Consider the following 27,779-nt stretch of genomic DNA (forward strand, 5'->3'; position numbering starts at 1 on the left):
TTTTTTTATCAGTTGGCTTCTGTCTTTCCCTTTCCCACAGAGTGATGGTGAAGCAGTGTGGGCTCTGTCACGAGATTTGCAGTGTAAATCCCCATGGGAAGTGAGGACAGGGCATGGAGTAGGAATGACAACTGAGATGTGTATAGTGCTGCAACTTTTGCATTTGTGTATCACTACATAACAAATCACTACTGTTAGGTGTGCTCAAACCCAGTGGTCTAGAGAAACCAGAATTATTTTAGAATTAATACCAGTCTTGCTAACGTGCCCTGGTAAGTGTGGCTGAATAAGATTCAAGTTCTCAGTATTAAAGCTTGTCATAATCAGGAACACTCAGAACAGCCAGGTCCTTGTCTCTGACTGTGACTGGACACATCACAAGTCTTAAGCCAGACTTTAGAGGAAGATAGAAACAGTCTTGAAATGAACAAGAAGATATAGGAGACATTTCTCTCTAATCATCATAGTTACTGACTGGCTTAGTTCTCCAAGAATAAGGTTTATATTCTCTATAAAAACTATTCAACTTAATGGAAAATAGTTTCTCATTATCTGTATGTGTCCAATGTTTTTGGTTTGTTTTTAATCCTACCAAGTTTACAGCCTCAGTGGTGTTTTCTGACAGTTATTTTTAGGAGCTAACAATAAGATGCACATTTTATTTGATCAGGTTTGGGATTTTGTTGGGGGGAGTTGACCTTTATTCTCACTGAGTAGCCTCTTGTCCCTCTATGAAGGGATGAGATGGAGGATGCCCTGTCAGTCTGTAGGCAGCCCCCAGCCTTTTCAGCCTTCCTGCCACCTGGAAGGCTTTACTGATTCCTCAGAGTTTGGAGTATCTCCTTGTGCCATTGGTGGGGGGGGTGGTTTTAATACCTTTTAAAAACAGCAGGAGCTGTTCCAAGTTATTTCCCACTGCTTACTGATACAGTGATGATAGAACCTTTGGAGAATTATTTTTTTCTGCTCTTACACACTGCATAAAGGTTTTCATTGAGTGATCCACAGTTGCACTTGGGGTTTTTTTCCTTCCTTGTTACAGTTAATTTAGAATACAGCTTTATGTATGATCCCTTTCACTATGCATTTAATCTGCTTTACTGTTGCCAATTCACCTTTTTATTTTGATTCAGTGAAGCTCTTCAAAATCTTTCCTAGTTTTCACTCTACTTATTTTGTATTGCCTTCAAGTTTTCCTCTCATATTTCTCTTCCCAGCTCATTAATACATACATTAAATAAACTAATCCTCCTGCAGGTCCTTGGGACAGCCAGCTTGACATGATGAAAAGTAACCATTTGTTCCAATTATTTATTTTTATTAGCTACTTTCTATAGCCTATGATAGTACTCATTTCCTTAACAGCTTCTGGTGAATTGCCCTGCCAAAAACTTTTCAGAAGTCAACATAAATTATATCACCCTGCTTTCCATTTTCCATCCTCCTGGCAACCTGGCAAATGCTTCTTGATTTGGGAAGGAGAACTGACCTTGCCCTGTCTTACTGGCTGTATGTGACAGCTACTGGAATCTTTCAAACCAAGCATCAAATATGCTATTAAAAACTCCCAAACCAGCAAAATGCATGGTCATATTTAAATGCATAAGTACTCCTGATGATGGCAATGAAATTTGAAGTTAAATCACTTAAAAGTGTATTTTGGCTTTTGCATTTTGAGGAGTTTAAGCTCACGCAAGAATGCTTGAAAGTTACTTGCTTCTTTAAGACAATTTGCATATCTAATTACAGATGTGTATAAAGTTTTGATGGTTTTTTTACTGTTTCTAATTAAGTTTTTCTAATAATTTATTTTATGCTATTAGTGGAGAGGTTCTGATACAAAATGTATCTTTGAAATGCATTAATTCCCATATTTTAGAATTTTTTGTTTAATGAAGAACTGAAGGGTCACAAAGAACTGTAAGGTCAAATGAGCCTCTCCTTTGTCCCCACAAGAGCTAAGGAGTGGCCTCCATCACCCCTGATTGAATAATCTCTGGCAGAGAGCTCTGCTTCAGTGGAAAGCTGCTTTGCCTGAGCAGCCAGGTGTTCTCTCCTGGCCCAAGAGCTGATCTCTGCAGCTCCTTTCAAACAGCTCTTTATAACAACTTCTGTGTTCTCCAAATCCATCACTTGGGTTCTGTATTTTCTTCTCCTTGCATTCTGTAGGCAAAAGGAAGAGATCTTTAAATCTCTGCCTGTTTTTTTTCTGAAAAGCCCATACTCAGCAGCTCTGCCCAGGTCAGAAATCCCTCGAGTCCTGCTGTGTGATACCCAGCACAGGCAGAGTGGAGAAGACTACAAAGAGGAGATGAGACTGCCTGAGAAACAGGAGACAGAAATTGGTGAAGAAGGGTCAAAATCAAATCACTAGGTTTTTTCTTAATATTGCCCTGCAAGCTTGAGAGAAGCCACATTTCCTGATACAGGGGTCTGAAACATCAAGTGGAAGTAACTTGCACTACTCTTCACCAAGTCCAGCAATTTCCTGAACTCCCTCAGTATTCACACTCACACAGAGAATGCCAGTGTGATCTTACCCTGTGTCCCATTATTATCACAGAAACCCACACTAAAACCAGGCTGAAATTTTACAAATTACAAATGAAGAAAGTTGCAGAGAAAAATGCCCAATTTATTGAATAACTGAAATTTTGTTCCAAACATCTTGGGTTTCAAAACTTTCTCCAAATCTGAGCCAAGGTCCTAAGGCTGTGTCCCCAGGGAGCAGGAGCAGTGTGGCAGTCTGCTTGGCAGGACTCCCACGTTTAGCTTGGAGGCAGCCAGCTATGCCAGAGGTTTCAGGCAGTCTGCCACTGAGTCTGGAAGTTGAAAGCCTGGCATGCTCCATCAGTGCTTGCAGGGCTCCCAGGCACTAGATGTGCAACAAAGAGGGAGCCTGGAGGACCTGGTTTGGCTCCCAAAAGCTGTGGCTCCTGGGCAGCCCCGTTCAGAATCTCAGGGAGCAGACATTTGTGTCAGCTTGGAGATTGCCTGTATGGAACCCAAATGAATGTCAGATTCATTTCTCAGATAAGTGTAAGACTGCACAGAAAATACGTATAGAAATTTAAGGTTTGTCATGACATGAAGCTTAGATTTGGAAAAGTCAAAAATTCCCTTCAATTTCCAAACCTGGCTGTAGGCCCAGCTCTGCTACCAGTGTGGGCCTGTGCTTGGAGGTCTCCAAACCCCACCAACCTCAACCAGTATTGTTTCATATTTTAATAATGTTTAACCACCAATGCATTAAATCAAGCAATATAGACAGTAATATTTAAACTAGAAGTAATCAAATAATAGCTATTTTGTTTGTCTGTCCATGCCACTTCTGTTCAGACAAATAACACGCTTTGAAAACCAGCTTTTGATGACTCCTTAAATGAATGTCCACCAGTCTCTTTGGTTTTGTGTATAAATCCACTTGGGTACAAGTGTTTATTCTTCTGCCTCTAGACACACTCCCATCAGGAAGCTCTTTACCCCAGAAGGATGAGCATGTACCTACAGGTGCACAAAAGTCCCAGTGGAGGCCTGGGACCTTCTGGAAGTAGGGACAGATCTTTAATACCAAAAACTTCTACACATCCTCCCATAATCTTTACTGACAGTTATTTAAGGGTCTGCAAATTGGAAAATATTGAAAAATTCTGTGAACAGCATCCATTGATGCTCCCAGGAGCTAACAGTACTGGTCTTTGTGATGATATTTGTTGTCTTCTTTTATCACATTTCTGTTTCTCTCCAGATATTGTAATTGAGAGTTATTGTTTTGTCAAGTTTCTTGACAACATCAAAAAACATCCCCTTTTAATTTTATCTTTCCTTTTTCTACATCTCTCTTTCTGTGTACCATCTGCTGAAGAATTTCTGCCTGTCATGTATCACTAACCACTGTTTTTCTCCTCTACAAAAATCTTTGTAGTCTCATGGTGCCCTTGATTTAAATACTCTCTGTGACTTAGTCACTGCTTCCTCTTGGTTTTTTAGCACATTCTGTTTTATTTCTTCTGAAAGAATACTGGCAGTAAAAGACGAGCAAATATGCTTGCTCTCTTACTTTGGATAAAAACTCATTGTTTTTAGATATCTTACAGATGCTCCCTTAGCTGGAGAAGTCTGAAATTATTAGTAAATTATCAATAGAACACAGCTTTTAAGTATGTACAGTATTAACCATTACCCACAAGAAAGACAGAAATGAGGCAGTTAAAGGCTGTTGGGAAGACTGAGGAATGCCAAGCTGCTTTACCAGGGAGAGTGAGGGAGCATGGCTTATTTCACCTAGAAAAATTAAAGCCTCAGCTCCATCATCCTTTCCATTCAGCATAAATGCATACTGCTAATAAAAGCAGCAGTGCAGCTCTCCTTCCCATGTCACCCTGATTGTTATTCCCATCCCTCCCTGTGCACCAGTTTTAATACTTTTGAGGCTACAAGGTGAACTGCATCTGTTTGAAAATTAACCAGTTTTGCAGGGTGAGTTTTCAGCCAGAGCAGATCACCAGGCCAACTCATGGTGTGGCTGCTCTTACCAGTACTGGGGTTGCTGTGGAGGGTGGTGGCACAGGGACTGCACCATTAAACTGGCTCTGATGAAACACTCAGAAAATATGTATCTGAAAATAACAGGAGCTTGTGGTGTCCTCCAGCAGTGGGCAGAAGCAGTGAAGGAGATGTGGAGCGCCAGGTCCCCCAGAGCACTGAGGGTCAGAGCAGTCTTTCCTCACTTTCCTCTCCCACTCTTTGTCTGCCTCAGCCTTTTAGAATATAAATTTCTAATGTGTTTTCTGCAATGCCTGGGAGAATGGAACCCCAGTCTCAGGCCCTTTGGCAGTGGTGCAGTACTGTAGAAGATGCAGGAATGGGCAGCTAAAATGAAGAGGATTACAAGAATAAAAGAGCCCTGGAGAGGGGGTGGCTGAGGGGCAGCAGGATCAAAGTTTACAAAATCATCAAGGCCACAGATATACTAAATGCAGAACTGCTGCTCCTGAAATCCCTTGATAGCAGAACTAGGGACCACTCACTGAAACTGGTGGAACATCAGATAAAAGCACAGATGAAAGAAAATTCTTCTCTGTGTAGTGGCTACCCAACTTCTCAAACTCATACCACAGGAAGCTGTGGAGACAGACAGCATCAACAGGCTCAGAAGGGGATTAGAGAAATCCATGAAAAGGTCCACAAGCAAACACTGAAGGAAACAGGAGGGATGAGCCCTCTCATATTTCTATACAACATTTAGGGATGATACTATGGGAAAGGACTGCAGAAAGCAACCAAGCTTGCATTTTCTCCTTAAATAGCATCCTTTACTGCCCTCTTTTACTGCCATTCTTGGAGAAAGATTACTGCATGCAGCAGTGGTCTGGGAACATCTTAGGTTTCCTTAAAAAATATTGAAGCTTCTTATAAATATAAATGTTGGCTTAGGTATTCAACAAGTTCTACTGCTGATTAAATACAAAGTAATAATTAGATTAAACTCCCAGTAAAGAGTATTTTCTCCCATTTTTTCTGTTTTCTTTTTGTACTAGACTGAGCATCAAATACTCACAATTAAGCCAGAAAACTACACTTAGATGTATAAAAAGCTTCCTTAGTTAATTGGTGACATCCTTAATTTGTTTCACATGCAGTACAAATTGCTTTGAGTCTCTGATTGTCTCTTTTTGCCTGTCACAGTCATTTTTCACCTTGAGCATACTCAGGTGCTGCTCCCCTTGTGTGCACTGAGCAGGTGCTGATATTGACCCTCATGCAGGGACAATCCCAGGGGCTCCAGAGCAGGAGCTCCACCACCTCCCACAGCAGACGTGCTAAATTGGCCTGGTTCCACAGCAGTGCTGTCTTTAGAGTGTGCTGATCATTTTCTCCAGTTTATCGGATTACACCAGATTACAGGGGTGCACTGGAGACACAGAAACAACAAGCTACTCACTATATATTGTTCTCTTAATGATCCACTTTTGGAAATGGCACTTTTTCATTTGTGTTTCTCTCATATTGAATTTAGATCTTTCCTCTGATTAAATTTCTTTCAGCTGGCATTCAGATAGTTAAAATACTGTGATAAGATGTATAGTTTCTTACATCATGCATTCATTTACAAACTGAATACATAAGAAAGAATAAAAAAAAACCAAAAAAATTACTGTGAGGCTTTTTGTTGAGCTGGATTATCTGCGTGAATTAATCTTCTACTATTCTCTTACCATCTGTATTTAAAATAAATGTAGCATAATCTTCCACGCAAGGTAAATAATCAATACAGTTACTCTGACACACCTTCCATTTTATGGGCATTTGTGCCTCTGATTTTGTAAGTTCTTTACACTTTTTTAGGAGTTTGAAATCAGCACAATTCAGTAGCTTATTGCTGGTTAAGCATTGAATAGATAAAAGTGCAATATTTAATAGCCTGCCTCAGTCAAAGGGTTAATTAGTTTTCAGTACATTACTCCCAATGACATTGGTGTTCTATTAGTAATTTCACAAGTTGATTTCTGTTGTAAGAATACATTTTAAAAAACAACCTTAGGAAAAAGAAGAAACATGCCGTAGGAAATTATTTATAGCATTTAAAATTCAAGCACATGGTAATTTCTACACTTGTAGACACTTTTTGTCAAGAAAACAAATTTCCAATTCTTTTGGTTTCAAATTATTTTTTTAAAGTGATGATTTAATGGAATTTGGCCATGTTTGCATTGCACCAGGCAAATCCTCTATTCAGTATAACCCAGGCAATGCTTTAGATGGTATCTCTTAATTCAACAAGAAAAAAAGTTTCCTGATTGATTGAACAGGCTCCTGGACCAAGGTGGATCCCTGTGAGTAGATGTGTGAGTACCCACATGCACACACCACATGAGCCCCTGTCACACACCACTGAGCACTGGCTGTGTTTTCACGTCCCATCTCCTAACTGCAGTGCACATACAGGATTTCACACACTGTGAACAATTCCACAGGCCACTGCCAACTGTGAGGTGTCAGACAGATCAGTTACCTACGTAAGCATCAGGCTGAAACATAGCTAATCCAAAATGAGGGTAAGTGATTTTGGTTGAGAGGCATCTGTCATGAATTCACTGTTCAATTCTATTCCAGCAGAGCATTTTTAATTGGATGGTGGTCACTTAAACTCTAAAATTTAAACCTGTATTCTAATATTCATGTCATCTGCCCTTTAAAAATTCCTGGCTATTTGAAACCAGGAGCTGGAAGAGGTCAGCTTTGGCAGGAGTAAAGAACAGAGCAAACAAAGGTGTTTTCATTCAGCTCTCTCTTGGCCTTTCTTAAAAATACTGCATTGTGGGCTGGTATCTATATAAACAAAAGCCAGTGACTTTAATGTCTGTCCCTCAACAACCTGTCTCTGCTTTATTTTTAATGGCAATAGAGTGAAATATCTGTAATTAGAAAAGGATTATTACATAGAAACCTTATAAAGCTCCTTCAGCTCCCCTGCTCAGCACTGTTACCAATCATCATCTATTGCCTATTAGAGAAACACTGTAGACATCAGCAAAGGAATGGTTTGCAGTTCATATACAGAGTAAGTCAGAATAAACTGTCTTTTAAAACTGACTTACTATTGCTCTTAGTTGTTTTTAAGAAGGAATTATATCTTTCTTCTCATAGTTCTCTTTTTTCCCTACTGCTGGATACTCTCCAAAATGGCATCAGTTCCTTGGGTCTAGAGGTTGTCTGATCAGAGAACAAAAAGTTCTGCACGTTGGAGTACAGAATAAGAACAATGGCTTGAGGCCACATTTGACTAGCCAGGCACATTTTTAAATTTATTTTTTCCTGTTATTTTATAGATACCTATTTTCGTTGAACCTAATAGAGAGTATCACTCCATTTCTTTGATGGTATAGAGGTAATTATGCTTCAATTCTTTCCATCTGCAAGGTTCTTCTCTGGCCAATGGAAGCTTGAATCTACACAGCACTGTGAAAAGGAAACTTGATGGAGAGAAAGATTATGTGTTCGATAAGAGACTGAGATACAGCGTGCGCCAAAATGAAAGTAACTGTCGCTTCAGGGACATTGTGGTCCGGAAAGAAGATGGTTTCACACATATTTTGCTGTCGAGTCAGACTTCAGAGAACAATGCACTGACCCCAGAGGTAAGTGTTTAGCCCTAAAAGCCAAAGAAAGCCATCCCAATGTATGGGTTATCTTGCAAACACTGCACTTGAATTCGGTTTTATGGGTTTTTTTCCCTAATAGATGAACTTAGAAATCTGGAGTACAGACATATCTAACTTTTTCACACTTGGGATTCCTATCCAAAAGAATGCAATGGAAATTAAATTTTAATTCACATGTCTGAAAAAAAATAAAAGTAACTAAAGGAATGGCAGAATCAGTATTTCCAGCATGGAATTGTGTGAAGCAGCTTTTCACACGTTAAAGTTACTGATATTTACTATCCTTAGGAGAAATCTGCTCTCTTTCCTTTTACTAATTTAAATAGTGCTCCAGTTGTACAGAGAGAATTTCAGTCTATATCCTGAGACAGCCTTTCTAAATTCCATCTTTATCCCTAATTACTTTTTCTCTGAATCACTGTATTTATTTATGAAATCTTAACCAATTAGGGGCTCTATCCTCAGCTGAATTGCATAAAGTCATACAACATATAAAAGATAAAAATGAATTCCCTTTTTCCAAACATTATACACACAAGGGCAGACTCAGATTTGCAGCTTGTACTACCCCAGTACACACATGGATCACTGGAAGGGCTGAGGAGCTTTTCCTTCCATTCCCTGTGGCTGCAATGCCCTGGTACACCATTCCCATGTCAGAAGAAAAGGCGTGTCCATGAGTGCTGGCATCAGGATGGGTGTCCTGGAGAGAAGAGAGGACACCTGAGCCCTGTTCCACACCTGAGCCCTGTTCCACACCTGACCCTGTTCCACACCTGAGCCCTGTTCACACCTGAGCCCTGTTCACACCTGAGCCTGTTCCACACCTGAAACTGTTCCACACCTGAGCCCTGTTCACACCTGAGCCTGTTCCACACCTGAAACTGTTCCACAGGCAGTAAGGGCCTGATGGATGGCCAGGAGCTGCCATGGAGCAGGGAGGGAGCAGCAGGAGCTGCCTCCCAGCACCAGCCTGGCCTGGCTGAGCATCCTGCAGGCAGAGCTCCTCCAAGGGCTGCCCTCACTGGGGAGATCTCGGCCTTTTCTGCCCTCTCTGTCCTACACAGCAACTTCAAGAGTGTAAGAAATACCAGTTTGAGCAGCACCTGAGGGAAGAGTAGATTGTAGCTTTGGGGAATCATGTTATTCAATAAGAAAATGAGTAACTTTGAAGTTAATTACTTACAATAGGCAGGTATGATGAGTCCCCTTCTCAAATGCACACATACACTGAGTGATATTAAATGGCTAAAACTGATGGTACACAACATTTATCACTCCTAGTTTTTAGACTAATATTTAGAAGGACTATCTTGGTAATTACCACAGAACACCCAACACTTCCTTTTAACACTAATTTCTTAAAATGCATTAGATTGCATCAAATCCATCACTCCATCTTTGTCTTAATTACCACTAATTGACACTGCAGGTGATTTAAATGAAGGAGCTCAAGGGCCTGAAAAAATAGGAAATCATGGACTCTCTGTGTTCAGTCAGAGCAGACATACCTTTACATTGCTGGCTGTGCTGTTCCACATCAGCAGTGTTCAGATGCTCTAACCAGAGAATTAATTCAGCCTCTTTGGATCTGCCAAACCAATCCATTTTATCCTTTGAGAGTTTTCAATATGCCAGGAACCCACCTCTGGGGAAGGATAAATGATAAGCATGTAATAGTCCTCTCCCTGCATCACCAGCACAGGCTATTTCTAGAACCTTTATTGAAGCTCACTTGAAAACCAGGAAATACATTTTAGAAAACCACTTTACTGACCAGGACGGTCAGGAATTAATCAGGTATTGAGTTCTCCACATGGAGATTGTCTGTTTAAACCTCATCCAGGCCAGGAGCAATCACAGGCTCTTGGCCTTGGAAGACTCATGGCTGTAAACATGAAACAGCTCCTTTGGCCTCAGTCCAGGCTGCTGCCCATGATCATTCACACCACAAAATCCAGCACCTCCAGGACTGGCAATTTCACATTCTTGCTGGCAATTACAGCAAAAACCCCAGGAACTGAAAGGAGGAAGGTGTTGAATGACTTGTCCCTGCAGTTTGTCACCCATAGCCATAGGTGAGGCAAACTGACAAAGCATTTTAGGGATGTTCAGAGCATTTTCAGTTTTGATGCCTTTTATCCCCAGTAAATACGAAATACAAACACACAATTCCTACAGAATGAAGAAAGTGTGGTTCACTTTGTGTAAAGAAGTGCTAACTTCAAGCTTTATTAGACATTCAGTAAATTATGTTTGCCAAATAGCAAATGAATCATTTATTCAGAGCAGGTTTATTTGATGTGCTTAAATAGTGCCCTGGTTATACTTGGCCATCTATGTTAAAGAAAAAAAAAAGTGTACACAGCAAACAATAATTTTAAACTTTTAAACCTAAGCTTATACAAAATCCCATTCACCCCTCAACAGCTCTTCTTCCCTTTTTGCTTTATAGGAATCTTCAGATGAAATTAATAATTGTATTCAACCATTGACCCCTGGTATTTATGCCAATTTAATTAATATAGCAAAGAACTTACTTATAAAAAAAAACTAAAGTCCAGAGAAGTCTACCTGACTCTTCATCCTATGTTATTGGTAACCCCATTAGTGCAGGTGATTTTAGCATGAAATGTGCCAATGCTCTTTCCAGCAGCCTTTGCACTGATTGATGTTGGCTTGGTGCTTCTTTAGTAATTGAGTTTTTCCTACAGAAATGTTCAGGGCACTATAGAAATTCTTTCTTATTTTTTACAAGAGCTTATAAAACTTCCAAGACAGTGTCACGAAACAGCACAGCTTGTTCTTATTTCAGTAGCTTAGGCTTGCTACTTTTGTTTTTTCAAATACATTTGTGAAATATTTAATTATGAATTCCATTAGGGCATTTTTTCTTACGGGACTTTTGCTGTTCCTGAAGTTCTTTCTCCAATGATGCTGCTGCTGTTTTAACTCAGCACATCTCAAGGATCCAAATTCTGTTTCAGACTAAATGGACCCATCAGCTCTTCTCATTTAACACTATTAACAGAGCCAGGAGTTAATATTCCTCGAATTAAAAGTGAAACATTCTCTAAAGAGCCAGTGCTTCCACCCAAGAGTGACAGAACTTCCTCAGGTACCTTCTCATACACAAGAATCAGGTTTCAAATTTCAAATGTGAATAACAAGGTTTAAAGTTCTGCCAGGTACATTTTGGAGCACTGGTTTGCCTTCACTTTTCCTAACCTGGAAATAATAAAAAAGAGGCAGGTACAAGTTTACTGTTCTCTGTAGTTCTGCTCTCTACACACAAGTAAATTGTGGGTTTGGGCCAGTGCTTGTGCCTGCAGCTTTCAAGGTTCCCAAGTCCTTTAGGTGCCAGACAGAAAGGACTCAGAATCAGTAACACAAAATTTATTTATATAAAAAAGCACAACTGGGGAAGATGTTCTAAGAACAATGGAATGCCTTTAAAATTTGAGTTTAGGATAACATTTACAGAATAATTACCTTTAAGAATATTACAGTGAGTCCTCAGAGATTCAGAAAAGTTAACTTTTATTAACTAGTGCTTCTATTTATGTGAACAAGAGACTTCTGTTCAAGATACTTTGTGTAATTATGGTGATAAATTCCTAGCTCTTTGATTTTCCCAGAATGTAAGCAAGATGGAAAGCAAAGGGCACCAAATACCTCTGGAAATTTCCTACTTCCAGCAAAAGGCATTAAAATAAGCTCTTAGAAGTTTAATTAAGTTTTTAACTGGTTCATGTTTATTTTGCAATATAAGATGTCCTGTACAAGAACTAACAAGATTATTTACTTGACAGGATTAAAAATATAAGCAACTTCTGAGAAGGTGATAATTTTATTACATATTTGTGTTTCAGTAAAAGAGTAAGTGAAGCACTAGGTCTGGTCTAAATTTACAATCCAGTTAACTACCATAACCTAAATAACTGGCCCATACCGTTGTGTAAATACTGCCTCAGAAACTTTCATCAAATGCATTCCAATAGAAATACTGTCCCACAACTGAAAATTACCTAAAAGGCCATAAAAAACTAATTAATAAAAGCATGGATCTGGAGAATATTCCTAAGGAGCTCTGGAAATAGTATTAGATCTGATCCACCAGAGAAAATAAAATTTAATTGGACAAATGTGATAGTTTTAGCAAGATGGGGAAAGGTTTAAGGGCTATGGAAGAAAGAAAAAGAATATGGAATCTGACAAAGAAATGTAACTAAAGATAGGTTGTATCTTTGTATTTGAGACCTGAATTCACTACCACATTAAACAGAAATTTGTCCCGAAAAACAGAGAGCAGTTCCAAACTAAAATTATATTTACTTTACAATACTACAGTTCAACACACAGTTCTGCAACCCTGCAGACAAACTAGATCTCTTATAATTATTTTCCTGTTTGTAGCTTCCCTGTAATCACAGAAATAGCTGGGGAGAAATGCCCATCCCCAGATAACCCATGGGGAAAGCCAAGGCTCAGAGGCAGCAGTGAGCAGCAGCTGCTGTCACCAGGCCAAGTGACAAAGGGACCTGCAAAGGAACCGTGGCAAAGCTCCTGACCAAGGGAGAGAGCATTGACTTGGCTGGCATTGCTGGATTCCAGTGAGCCTCCAAGCACCTCTGGATGATGAAGTTAATGACAAACTTAAGGCTTTTTAGAAACAAACATATTTTTTGGAGCCTGATAATGCTGATACATAATGGTGTCCTTTTGATACAAACAAGTGGAGTAGGGGAACTAAATTTCCCCTCCTCCTCAAAAGTAGTAACGAAAGCTTTCCCACTTTTAACCATATCTGAGAAATTGATTCCTAATAACTCAATGTCATCCTCTCTAAAACACTGAAAAAAACAGTGATGGCAGAATATTGGTTTTTCTCACAAGAAATGTAACCTCTGCTTAAAAATTTGGATGTGTTGCAGATGGCTTTAGTGATCCAGATCAGTGAAGGGTGAGATAAAAAAGAGGCAGGTTTGTAACAGGAATGATGTGTGTGAAAGAGATCAGTGGTGACAGCAAAGAGGTGGCACACAGGCAAATACCACTGGAGGAAGGGGAATAATAAAGGAACTTGCTGAATGGGTATCATCATGGCATCATATTTAATGCAACATTCCTCACTGGATAGAAAAATATATTCCCTAATATTATTTATACATTCACCCTAAGAAAGAGCAGATTGTGAGATCTTTCACAGTGAATTAAGAGGATAACATTGCATTCAGATGGAACTAGGAAAACCAAATACTTTTTCTAGAAAAAATTTTAATACCTACCACTTTCTAAAGTTTCTCTTTTAACACTGATTAAAGGTTTCAGGGGGGTTTTCCCCTTTGTTTCCCCATTATATGTGCAGTGTTGCTGTGTTTCTCCAAGCTGAGGGCTGAGACAGCCTCTGAGACTCTCAGAATAAACAGTGCTCCTAAAATTACTGATGACATTTTTGTACCTGCATAAGAATTTCAAATACACTTCCAAATTCTGCAGCTTTTAATTACTTCACTTCCACCCACTGTCACACAGTCAGTATTACAGGCGTTCTGAAGTGCTCTTGTAGAAGTGAAGCATCTAAAAGTTCACCAGCTGCTCTCTCATGGCCAGTCCCAGCAGCCAATAATATTCATCCTTACACAAACCCATAGGGAAAGCAGCACAATCCATAGGATTTCTATTAAAAGGCTAACCAGGGGGTGGCATCAACAAAACTTCAGTGTTCAGGGACATTTCTTAAACAAGGGACTTCAGAGATCTAAAGAAGTTTTGGTAAAGGAAAGTAGTGAACAGAAATAATCACAGGCTAAAAAATCTTGGGTTTCTCTTACATGGAAGCTCTATTTAAATCCCCAGCCACATTTAGCTCTCTCTTACCTAAATTTACACCAACAGCAAATCTTTTGGTGCAAAAGAGAAAACTTTGAGACAGCAGGACCATGTCTGTAGGAAATACTTTGACACGTGGGTATGATTGAGGACAGGAGGTGTCACACTAGATGAAATCAGGGCCCTTGCAGTGAGGAGTAAATTATTTGAAATGAGGAGCTCATTATAGAGGAAAGGGGCCTGAAATGTGTTACAGCTCACAAACCATGCCCAACTGCGATCAAACAAGAAGTTACCCATCAGAAATTTATGAAATAAAATTTCCTTTAAAAAATTATTAGGAAACACTTCTCTGCTCAGGTGAAAGGCCATTTTCCTACAATACCAGCAGCTCAATTCTATACAGATTTTGATTAAGTTTGTTTTATGGTGTAATTAGTAGCTTGATCCAGTTGTAAAACGAAGTTAAAATGTCTCTTTTTCAAGGGACTTTTATGATTTAACTTTTGTAAACTGTTAAAATGAATAATATATTTGTCATGTTGATGTATATGATGTCCTCTTGTCCTGCTTTGCTCTGGTTTTAGTCATGTAAACCAAAGTAGTTGAAGTACTGAAAACTGGGATTTACAAATTTTGCTTTCTAGCTGTTGAGGTTAATAACAGGCTTTTGCTATGATAAACATGTTCCTGAGGATACAGTGATGTACACAATGAAAATTAAAAAGTGATATTTGAAATTTTTAAATTGCAATCAAATAGCATAAGCTGGGTAGAATTTCCCATACAAGAAAGAACCGCCAACTCCTAAAACCTCTTGGAATTAGTAAAACATCAACAAAGCACTGCCAAATAGAAAATATTCTGCAAATTCTCAGTGTTATCATTCTAATGATTCTAATATCATTCTATATTAAAATTCTGTCTATAATTGGTGTAACTATTAATAGTGCCCAAAATTTAAGTCACTCAAAATCAGTAAGGTTTGTAAAAGTAGGGAAATGATATTGCCACGGCATGCATGTCGAATTGTTTACTTTTCTTTATCCACAGATCATGAAGGAAGTTCGGAGAGCATTGTGCAATGCATCAGCTGATGACAGTAAACTCTTACTTCTCAGCGCAGTGGGAAGTGTATTCTGTAGTGGCCTAGATTACTCATATTTAATTGGCAGGTTATCCAATGACAGAAGAAAGGAAAGCACTAGGATTGCAGAAGCTATAAGGTGACCCAAGCTTACCTATGATCTCTAAATTATGAAATGCAGTGTGTGATTATAAAGATATTTATCAGGTCCAAAAATGTTGTATATTTAAATGTTGATTGCATTCCAATTATAGTCCTGCAAATTTGTTTAGTAAAAACAAACTTGGACCTTTCCATATTAGAAAAGAAAGCACATTTATTCCAGTGCTAATATCCATAGGGATTTATTTTATTCTAATTCTCTGTATTTAATATTTCAAATCATTCCTCCAAATCAAACACAACTTTGTTGTTGTCTTTCCAAATTCAGTATTGCTTCATGTTCTAAAGTGGTTCCTGAAAGGCAGATCTTTTGCTTGTTTTAATGTTCATCATTTTAATTAATTTCAGTCCAAATGGGAATCCATGGCTTATATTCTGTTGAAATAGCAGTCTGCCACTGTATTTCAGAACCTTACTAGAAGGGTCTCCACTCTTCTTCTTAAATTTAAATTACTTAATATATATGTAAATGTAATTTTATTTTTGTAACTAAAATGCGACTTTCCTTATATATATATATTCATCATATCACCTTAATAGAATTCCAGGGTTTATGACATGCAGTCTGCAAATCAATCTGCACAACACATCACCAAATGTTCCATTATCCACTAGGCAGATTTTCCAGTATAAATCAATATTATTCCACTAAAGCCAATGGTATTTCACCAGTCTGTACCAGGAGACAATTTGGTCCCTTTTTTCCCCCCCATTTTCTACAAATAAACTTTCTTCTGAAAGCTTTAAAACTTAATGCAACAATTCTAAGGAATATTAAAGACATTTTTTACAAGATATCTCTACTTGGGATTTATTAGTATAACGTAAGATGAGGTTTAGGTATTACACAAAGTATATTAACCACCAATTATCTTGGTTACAACTACTGCAGATCAGCTTGGATTCCAGGTTAAAAACTTTTGAAATTCTCAAAGTAGCAATTATTTTAAAAGACTTTAAAAGATACTTCTTAAATGTAGTAAATTACAAGCTGTTTATAAGACCCTAAATATGCTTGAATATCATGGAGTGATATTTTTTAAAAGAGAAACTCTTTGAAGGTGACAGCCTAAATTTATTTTTTAAATGTGAGGGGTTTTTAACAATGTGGAACAAAAAAAAAAAAGTGAGGATAGAAAATCACAATTCTTGTTTGAAAACACAGGCACACTCACCACCCACCAAAAGATACAAATTTAGTATTACTGTAAAAATGTACAGTTAGGTGTTTTTATATAAGTTTACATTTATTTGCATACATTCAATATATAGGTGTACTTATCAATTCAACATTTAAATAAGTATAAACCAGACTGTGATACTCAGTTTTTCCACCCTTGGACTCACAGAACACTCTTGAAACACTGGTACAATGTACTGCTTGTACCTTGTCAAGAATGTCGGCTTCAGGCCCACTGAAAATAGATTTTTATTGTACTTCTGGAAACAATACCCTACGTTTTCCATTTAGCACTCTCTGTGCTTTCTGTGAACAAAGGACTCAGCTCATGGAAAATAAACTGTAATAAGAGAAGAAAAAACGTCCATTGCTTTTTTCAGTGGTTTGGATGTCCTTAAATACATCCATGGATCTCTGCCTCCACTGCTTTACATCAAGTTAGACTTGTATCAAAGTGAATTTGAAATCTTGGTTACCATGTGTTTCCACTTTCCAAAGCGTGGCTCTCCTCTACCGGTCACAAGTTACAGCTGAAGTTTCAATCCCTATCAAGTCTCCTCTCCCATGAATGGTTCAGTCACTGGTGCTGTGCCCTCAGCCACTGGGGTTGGCAGTGAATGGATGTGCAGCACTGCAGCTCCATCCCAGATCCATTCCAGACCCACCAGTGTGAGCTGCCACCATCCACACGCTGTCCTGGAGCAGGGAAAGGGCAGAAAGCCTGCACAGTGTGGCCTGCAGAGCCCTGGGATTCCACACTCCTGGAAGGCATTCCCAGCACTGGACTCACACCACCAGCTGGGCAGCGCTGTGGGACCTGAGCCACAACATTCTGGGCGTGCTCAAAAGAAACAAATTTACTTGCTCAGCTTCTTTACAGCCCTGGATGTAAAGCCTACAAGCCCTGACCAGCAGCAAGAGCCTGGAACAGTGCAGAGGTGTCTGAGCATCCCAGCGTATATTCCATGGTCAGCCTCTCAGATATGGTCTAGCAAATCCAGAAGGCTTCTGCAGACACTTTTTCCTATATTTAAGCATCTGGATCTACTGTGCAACAACAGCTGTAATGTGAAATCCTTTTCAAAGACTGCTTTGAACTGAAACAAGGATCCTGTAGCCCAGAAACTCCCTGTGTGAACTTACGGTTTGGAGACAAGGAAACGTGCCAAGTTCAGGGTACAGAGACAACCCACTGAAACAAGGCACCAAACAGGAAACAAAGATAAATGGAGTGCTGGTCACTGCAGCTTCTGGAGACCAAAGGCAGGCATTTGTTCCCCTCATCATCTCCCAATACTGTAGCCTTCCACTCCATCCTAGAGAGGTAGCATGTTCCATACACATCCATTTTACCATCCTCTATGCTCCCCATTCTTCCCTCACGACAGAGGCTTGCTGTGCCTTCTCAATGTTGTGTTCCACTCTCTCCAGGTCCTCCCTTCCTTGCTCACTCATCTGAAGACTTCTTCAACCCTTTCCCTCCATTAATATGTTCTGCTTTATTCTTCCTCCACATTATGTTTCCTCTCCATATCCCAAATTGCTTTTCCATATTCACTTCCAGTCCCATTTATCACCATGATTCCTGCTTCTCTCCACAACACTGGTTTTATCTGCCTCCACAGGGTCCTCAGATTTACTGCCACCATTTATCCTTAGTTTGCTTTCTTTTTACCTATTATTCATCACATCCCTATTCACAACTGCAGTCCAGGCTGAAAGACTTAAATAACTACTGAGGTTCTCAAAATTCTGGAATTAATGAGGTGCAGTGATCCACAGTCACTACTCAGCCATAAACAACCAAAGAAATAATGAGATAAGGGCACAGCATTGTATCTGCAATGAAAACTAATCACAACTCTCCTTAACCCTACTCTCCTCTAGACAGAAATGGTCTTGAACAGACAAAAACCATGTTCCTTATTTCACTCTCTTTGTCTTGACAGTGATCTCCTGGTTTACTACTGTGAACAGAGCTGCATCAATTCTCTATTTTCCCATGGTCCTCCTTACTAGAGGACTTCAAAAACAGAATGTATTAATTGAAAATTTAATGCTGGGTCATCTCAGACTCTTTGTCCTCATTTAAAACACAGCCAGAGCCCCTGCACTTCAGCCCAGTTGCCACATGTGCTCTCTAACCTGCAAGGCCCACCTGTGCTCAGGTACAGAGGCCTGGATCCTTTTGACCTCAGTGGGAGAGCAGCAACTCATCAAAGGGCACATTTGACAAGATGTTCTTTCCTAAAATCTGTCAGCAAAGATGCATTCTGGATCTCATAAATACCCAGTGCAGGGACAGAATCTCCTCTTTTGCTTGGAATTTGATTTATCCATGTCTTTTTTCTAAAGTAACCGAGCATCTCGTTTGCCTCCATATACCTGCTGTGCACCGAGCTGCTGGAGCCCATAATTTGCCCACAATTACACTCTTGCTTTTTCCTAATTGGTGTAAAGGCCGTTCCATTCAACAGATGTCTTTCCACAGCTGCTGATAGGTAGCTTATTTAAAAGATCTCCTCATTGCACAGAATTTAACATGTTCTAGTTCATTCATCCAGATGAATCTGATGACATTTAACTTCCCTGTAATTTCTCATCACATTACTGGGGTAGTCAGGCAAGGACATCTGCTTTGCTGAAGATTTTTGCAATGAAGACCCAACTGAAGATCACTTGTCCTGTTCAAACATTTCTCTGACTCTTCTTTGCACATCTTATTCTTTCTGCTGGTGCCATAAACATTACAATCTCCCAATCCACTGATGGGACTTGCAGTAACCTTTGACACAGGATCTTAAGAGAACTTCTTGGAAAAAAAAAATCAGACTATTATATTTCATCAGCAGCCAAACAAGGTCCATCCCAGCCACTGTGGAGCAAACCAAGAAGTGCTACGTGTTCAAACTTGGGAGTTACTGGTCCAGAAGTAAAACTAACCCAACCAAACCTTTCTGCAAAAAGTACAACACTCAATGCAATCCACTTAATCAGGCCATATACAACATACACAAAACTATGCAATAGCCCAGGTACTCAGAAAGATTAAATAACTAAAAATAAGCAGACTCTTCCATGTGCAAACTAGAAAGTATCTTACAGTTCTGACCTCATAAAACTGGGCATTTGTTGTGTTCTTCTGTGGTTCTAATTTGTTTTCAGATTAAGTACTTTAAACTTGGATATTTATGCGTTACTTCTGTATTCAAGATCTTTCTTTTATTTTTTATTTTAGGGATTTTGTAAAAGCTTTTATTCAATTTAAGAAGCCAATTGTGGTTGCTATCAACGGCCCTGCTCTGGGGTTAGGAGCTTCTATTTTACCACTCTGTGATATCGTTTGGGCAAGTGAGAAGGCTTGGTTTCAGACACCATATGCAACAATCCGACTCACTCCAGCTGGCTGCTCATCATACACATTCCCACAAATTCTGGGTGTTGCACTGGTAAGGTTTTCCACCTCAAATTGCTGAAGAACCTTTCATAAATTCCTGATTCTTTCTCTCTTTAAAAAGTAAACCATTTTCTTAATTGTCTTTAATGGAAATGAAATCTATGGAAAGTTCATCTAATCACTACCAACTTCTTATCATGAAATAATCTTGGAATTCAATATACAACACCTGGTGTACACAAGAAAGATTGAAAAAGCTAAGATTGTCAACATCATGGTAGAAAAGTGAAGAAATACATTAGCAGAACAACCTTGCAGAGTAGTTGTCTGCATCATGTTAGGAGTGGGCAGTAATACAGCCAGATACAGCTCTCTGCTCTTTAAAGATAATCCACAATGATTCCAGTAAGGCTGCTTAGCTTTTACCAGTATAATAAATCAGAATTTGCCCCACAAATATTTCCTACTGGGTTCCATGACTCTCCACGCAGTATCACTGATAGTTACTCTTGTAAGATCAGCAATACAGATTCACCATGCATGCCAGCACATTTCTCTTAAATTAAACCCATGCTGTGCTCTGGCCACCTGCACAATCCTTAAATAGCTACTGAAACTCCTTTTAAAGTATTTTGCAGTATGGAAAGATACAGAAGAACATTTGTAATTTAATCGTAAAAATAGCAGGCAAGTATGAGAAAAATTTGAAGGGAATTATAACCCAAGATTACCAGAGTCTTTTGGTTTCACAGGCAAATGAAATGTTGTTCTGTGGGAGAAAGCTGACAGCACAGGAAGCCTGCAGCAGAGGACTGGTGTCACAAGTATTTTGGCCAACAACATTTAGCCAAGAAGTGATGCTACGAGTGAAAGAAATGGCATCCTGCAGTGCAGTGGTAAGAAATCAAAGTCCCTCATTAAAATTCACAGACATTTCACACAGGTAAGGTGTGCTCCCAAGGCTTGTCACATGTGGGACCTCAGTTTCCACAACCATACCTGTGAAAGAAGGCTGACATCAGAAAACCTGGATAGGAATCAGTGAGCTCATGGAGTTTCTAATTTTTCAGGGATCAGGATGGGGGGAGTTATTTCCTTTCACAGTATTAGTATTTTTTCAATGAGTGGCACCTCCTTGCCCCAGATTTTGAAAGGGGATTTTAGCACAGGTTTCCTGCATGAATGCGTAACAGTCTAAAACTCCACAACTGTACTGGGAAATCTGTAAGAAAACAGATTTGCCCTTCACTTTGTCCTGGCCTACAGGACAGGATTTCAGCTGAATCTGCCTTCTTTCTGCACCTGCACTGCTGGTGCAGAATGTTCCACACAGCACCCCAGAAGGGTAGGATAGAGCCAGCTAAGCTCTGCTGTGAAGGAGAGGTGAGATCCAGACAAGAGGGATTTGAACACATTCTGGTCACAGTGTATTATAACTTTCCTTTTGTGTACACCAAAGTTGAAAGAAAATCCTTTCCTGTCTTCCTAGAGTTTTTTCCCTTCAGGCAGATATACTCCTATTCTGGGCACATCCTTGTTTAAAAAACATGCAGTGAAGAAAGTGATACTGGCTGCAATAAAACTGCAGTAATTAAAGTGAAAACTGTTATAGTTTCTTGCTGTATTTCCTATGTCTGAAACTGTCTCAGCATCCCTCAGTTTCATTGAAAAGATCTGCTGCAAAAGGAGGTAGAGACACAAGAGATTTTTAATTAAACAAAGTGTAGATTAGATCTCACAGAAGACATTGAGAATGAAACTCTCTGGAAATGTAGCAGAATTTTATTTGATGATGCTGATATAATGTGTATTATTTGAGTTGGGAAAACCTCTGGGCTTTACTGTGAATTCTTCCTTCCCTCACTGCTATTGGCTGTCAATGAAATTTTCTCAAGATCCCTTGGAAAGACCGGTGCTGACTTGTGGACAAAGATAAACCTTCAAAGACTTGTTCACAAACAGACCACAAAAAATGCACAGGGCCCTTGATTTGCTATTAACACCATTTACTTGAGTTAAATACTACTTTGCAATAGCAGTGTTGAAACCCACAGCACATAGGAGCTGGGCTTAACATGATGGTCTTGACAAAGACAAATACTACTTTGCAATATCAGTGTTGAAACCCACAGCACATAGGAACTGGGCTTAACATGATGGTCTTGACAAAGCTGAGTGAAGAGAATGCACCTCCCTTCCCACAGAACACTGTGCTAGTTATAGTAAATCTCCTGTCCTCAGCAAATCAGTAATGTAGGAATTATTATTGGGTTTGTTTGACCAGTTGGGTTCCCTGTGAGATACATACTGGTGGTGTGTATTTAAAAACTAATTTTAAAGGAATCAATCTCAATGTGCTTAAAGATGGGTCTGGGAAAAATGAGTTGAACTATGGTAGCAACCATGGACCTGCAGTTTGTGCCTTTCAGAACTTGCAACAATTACTAAGACCTTGAGGTTGGTTTCTGTTGCAGAGATCTCAAGTGATTTGTTGTATCTGCCAAGTAAATCTAACTCCAGAACACAGTCAGAGGGTGCTTGTTTTGCTTAGGACCAATCTTTTACAAACTATTTAACTTCTATAAAAATGTAAGCAGAAAGACTTAAAAGGGGATTTGCAGTAAAGGCCCTTTGATATTAATTTCTGTATTGGTAAGGAAATAATACATGAGGGGAAATTGTTAAAGATAACGGACATCCACATTTGGGTTTCCAACATGTTTACCCTTAAAGGCCACCTTCCAGAAAACAGGTAGCCAGTATATTGTCCCTCACACATTTTCATTTCAATGTGAGGGAGTTCAGCTCCTTGTGCTTCATGGCAGACCTTCAATAAACTAAGGTGCTTTAGAATCCCTCATTCTTTTAAAAACCTGGCACTAGCCCATCAACCTCAATTCTTAAAGATGCAGACTATCAGCAAGTGGAGTTGTGGCTAGAAATCAAATGTAATTTCTGTGCCCAAAGGAGTTATTTAGATCGTAAAACAGAGTCAGTATAAAAATACTGGTCATGCCATTATCCATAGTATTTTTTTCAGATTCAGAATAAAATACTGAGTTGTATTTTGGCTTTAGGTATTGGAAGAGTCCAAATGTCTCGTGCGGAGCTTCCTGAAATCCGGACTTGAAGAGGTGAACGAGAAGGAGTGTCAGATGTTAAAACAGCTGTGGAGTTCTTCCAAAGGACTGGATTCATTATTCAGCTACTTGCAAGACAAAATTTATGAAGTCTGATATCTTGGCCTAACTTAAAGAGAAATTGCTCCAGTTGTGACCAGAGTCAGACATGACCATGTTTGAGAAGCAGAGGCAATGCATCAGTGAGGAATTTGTGACAGTGATCCCAATGCCTGTGGCTGTGTGAGCTGCACAGCTGCTTGTAGCTGGTTTGATTTTGTGTAACCAAGACGTGGGCAGGCGTTCAGTGCACGTAACCTGTGCAGAGGCTGCATCTTTCACATTGCTCATCCACATCCAACTCTACATTCCATGTGCTGAGAAGCACCACTGAGGCCCAGCAAGGCTCACCCACCTGTAAGGGTTTATTTTATCTGTCCTTCTTAACTTATTCTTGCTGTTGCAGCACATCTGGGCTGACACAGAGGGCTCAGTCTAAAATCCGGGTCAGCACGACCTTTGGTAGACCCAAAAACCATACATTAGAAATATGGTAATTATTTTTTTCTAAGTTCTAACAGTTTAATGGAAAAATCTGATAATTTATATGTATAATATGTAAAGTTAGTTTACAAAAACTTCTAGAATTTTTTTCTTTGTTAAATTTATTTAACTTATTTATTTTGTGTTCATATTCAGTTGTTTATTGATCACAGATCTTATTTTCATATTACCCTTTTGACTGAATTAAAGGTATCACATGAGAATGCAAACACTAAGTTTGCATTCTAAATTTTTAGCAGCAAACTGAGTAGAAAAATAAAGAATATATAGAAAACCCACAGAATATGGTGGGCAGTAAATGAAACAGCCACGTGCATGCTCCTCTATGTGTAAAACTGTACAAAAAATGTATGAAAACAGATTCATTTGCCAGGGTTAAGAGAAAAAAAAAGTGGGTTCTGACACAGTGAGTCCCCCTTAAGTCTCTCTTCACTTTCTGCCTTCTTGAGGAGCACTGAAGGGCTCGCCAACCAGATGCTTTATTTAAGTTTACTATACTCCTGTTAGCCAATATCAGTAACAGGGTGAGTGGTGCCCTTGCGTGGCATTGTACTGTTTTTCAGGTTTAAACACCCCTTATGGTCTGAAGTCTAAAAGCAAATCCTTATGAGCCTTAGTCTAGTTGCCTGATTCCTCAGGTGTGAGATAATTTCTGCTCTGGAGGCCTTTGGGTGTGGGCCAGCAGTTTATACAAGGTGCTAGGCATTGAACTCAGTGGAGGCAGAGGTTTTGTTTTGCTTTTCCCAGCTCTCCACATCTGGCCACCCCAGCACCTGTTACAAGAACTTATGGCTATCCATAAAAGCAGTCCACAATAAAGAAGGAAAATCCAATCTGCTCTTTTGGAATGTGATCCTAGTACTGTTCAGTGACACTGACTGACTTCTGAACACTGGATCTCTCTCAGTTCTTTCCTGCTATGGGCAGTTTGTGTGGAAAGGACAGGAGCATGCTCTGAGACTTCACCTGCCATTATAGTACGCCCAAATTGAAACCTCTTGAAGCAGAAGCTTTGCACATTTGTTTGCTTTGTAATTTGTGCACTTGCTCTCCACCCTTGAGCTCAGTCACTTATTATGATTTAAACATATGCAAATGAGGCTGCTCAGCTTTCTCCCTCTTAGCATTTCCATAAAGAGTTTCAACAAAGCCTTTGTAAAGTTAACAAACAGGTGATTACAGTAAACAGTAGCCTTCAACATATTAATGTAACATTTCTTTTTCCGCAAATAATTAGAAGTGCTGTTTTTATGCCCTAATTGTACCACTGAATTTTAAGGAAATCATTACTCTAAATGCAGAAGTTCTCATGGAAATTCTTCATTAAAAAGACAGAATCTGGCTTCTAATTAGCCTGTTTAAAATGTTTTTTAAAAGAAACTTATTGATACCATTAGCTTATTTTAAAATTACTGAAAGAGAACTCTTTCAGTAACTATTTGAAGTGATGGATGTACCACTTATTTTATACCAACCCTTGTTTTTGTCCACAACCTGCCAGCAGCACCATGGGGCACGTTGGATTGAGGCCCTGGGCCCCCGGCAGGACAGGTGCACATGAGTCACCTGGAAAAAGAGGGGTTACCCCAGTGAAAAACATACACACACACACACACACACACGAGTTTGCACAATCAGGCCTCCAGCATACACCTTCAGAAAAAGAAAAAAAGGCAATGGAAAGTACCACGATTCCTCAATTTCCTTTATTTCCTTTACTCCCGTCCAGAGAGCCATAACTCCTAGTCATGTGATAATAAGATTTTAGGAAGTTTATTTCAATACTATGCTTAGTTTTTGTAGATAAATATAGCAAGATTGCTCAGCAATGTGAAGGAATGTGTTCCGAAAGAGATTTGCAAGCAGAGAAGAATCTTACGTTGTTGGATCTTTTAAACTGCACCATTTCATCTGAATTTTCAGATATCTGTATCTTAGCATTTTTTATGACAAAGGAATGGTTGAAATACATTTTCTATAATTATTTTTCCATTAAAGCAAGCGCTAACCATAGTTAACATTTTTAATTATTCATATCTATACAGTTACAATCTAGTTTTCATGGAATCTATTTTCCCTTCAAAAAAGAGTAATAACAATGTTGAAAGCTTCTTTTCCAGTATTTAAATATCAGAATCTGAATTTTCTCTTGTGTTTCTATCCTTACTAGGTATTCAGATATCTAGATGTACTGTACATATTAGTCTGGGTACCTTTACTAATATTCACAGTATTTAAGATTAAAAATGCAATTTGTTGTTTAAGTATGTTATTTTATTCTTGTGTAAATTGTTTTGTACAATCTTTAAAATTCTACAGTTTTGCATTTGTAGATATTAAAGGTAAGCGGTTTATTTTGTGTTGTCCTGCATGTATATTTTTGCTGTAGATAAGTGTTGCTTAGTTTACTATTTCAGTACATTTCTGTTTAAATAAATAAGCTTACAAACTTTAATACAGTATATATTTTCAAAATATAAACTTTTATATTTCTGTGGTAGGTTAGGGTATGCGTTTTAGGCAATCTTTTTCACTACTATGAACTGTTCTTTTAATCTATAATATAATGGTTTTGTGCCAATAGTTTTTCATTAGAATAAAATGCTCTTTTAATGTTAGGGATGAACAAACAGTTTTGGTTGGGGTTTGTTTTATTTTTGGTTTTGGGTTTTTTAATTATTTTGCCAGCCTTTACAGTTTTAAATATAATTTATAAATGCATTGCATTTGTGAATAAGCCTTACCATTAGGTACAAGAAATCTTTAAAGCTGCATGACTGCTTATGCAGCACTAAGGACTTCCCCAAATAATTGCTGTAAGAAAGTTAGCAAATCAGAGTACAGGGCCTTAAGTTTTTCTCGTGAAAAGGACAATACGGGTTGTTTCTTTTGAACAACATAGGTAGACTTGTCAGCAATGGGCTTTGTTATATATAAACTGTGCATTTGTGCTCCCAACCATGGTAGTTTAATCTCAGGCTTTGTGTGGCTGGGTCTATAAAAGTCAAATCTGGCTAAAGCCAGCACTCTTTAGGAGACACTAAAGAAGTTTACATAAGAGACTTATAGACAATCTTATCATAGTACATTTGGGTACTCGCTATCCTCGATGTGTTATCTGTGTCTGCCCAATTAACCGTATGTTTTAAGCCATATTAAATCTCTTTACTGCTATTTTAAATACTACACTGAAAGTCATTCACTAGCTTGCTTGCTCACAGACAGGATTTCGATTTTTAGTGAATAAAAATGTTATGCCTTCCATAAAAAACAAAGGACCAAAGAATTGCATTATTCTAATCAAGCATTAGTTCCTTTGCCAGTGAACTAGTTTGACATTTGTACCGAAGATCAAACAATCTCTTTCTGCTTCAAACACTGCATCCTCATCCATGTCAGGTGTAAGGGGGAAAGATGTATCCACTGAGCTATTGGGAAAGGAGTGATGTTCAGCTGGGATGGCATGTCTATTGGTAAGGCTTATTACCAAACCTCTGAGATGAAGCAAAGAACCAAAAATTCACAAGTTATGTCAATGTAAATTTATTTTCAGAACTTGCACAAATAATTAATTGTAGAACTTTGCAAATTAGGCCCTTAAGTTATTTTGTCAGAATGCCATGGAACAGACTAAAACAGTTTCTAATATTTGTAATGATGAGTACATATTATAATATTATAAGGGTACAGGCACCCCTATATCACAGTGTTGTAAATATTTTCTGAAACTGGTACAGTACTGAGGGACTTGTATCTTCTGATATTTCAAATATTGACTGTCTAGATCAAATTGTACACAATTTATTTGTTGATGGTCCTGTAACTAGTGTATGGACACATTTCTGGGTGCCTTAGAAGTTGTATTTTTCATGTGTGTTAATATGCAGTATTTATACATTGTGAGAAGCTGCTTTGAATAAAAACATTGAAACTTCATTTCACTGCAGTGATTTTCAGTTTTACATAATCAGAATGAATCTGATAAGTGGTAGCCATTATATATGATAATACTATTCACAGGCTCCTGCCTTTCCAAAGAGACCAGGCATACAGCGGGCTTTTCAAAAGAAAATTAATTTTTTTTCAAATGGCAAAACCCAGAGCACTGAGAGACACTGCATTAAGAACTCTCTGAAATCAATTATGATCCATTTCAATTACCATTTCTTGATCAAGTACAAGAAAACCAGCAAGAACTGTCTCACAAAAGCACTTCTAGGACACCATTACCACTTCCACTACTTGATATGTGCACAGCACCTAAAGCATTCCT

General features: G+C 38.7%; 1 protein-coding gene across 1 annotated transcript in view; it reads left to right on the forward strand.

Annotated features, from left to right (window-relative positions):
* The window catches only part of CDYL2 (chromodomain Y like 2), a 39,108-nt gene extending 11,666 nt beyond the window's left edge, over nt 1–27,442 (forward strand). Inside the window, exons 3-7 of the mRNA XM_014307759.2 lie at nt 7,924–8,141; nt 15,051–15,223; nt 19,665–19,875; nt 20,576–20,719; nt 22,901–27,442. Coding sequence (XP_014163234.1) covers nt 7,924–8,141; nt 15,051–15,223; nt 19,665–19,875; nt 20,576–20,719; nt 22,901–23,059 — 905 coding nt within the window. The 3' untranslated portion in view covers nt 23,060–27,442. The remainder of the gene's footprint in view (nt 1–7,923; nt 8,142–15,050; nt 15,224–19,664; nt 19,876–20,575; nt 20,720–22,900) is intronic.
* Nucleotides 27,443–27,779: the final 337 nt, after the last annotated feature.

Source organism: Geospiza fortis, unplaced genomic scaffold (genome assembly GCF_000277835.1).
Source record: "Geospiza fortis unplaced genomic scaffold, GeoFor_1.0 scaffold97, whole genome shotgun sequence".
NCBI lineage: Eukaryota > Metazoa > Chordata > Aves > Passeriformes > Thraupidae > Geospiza > Geospiza fortis.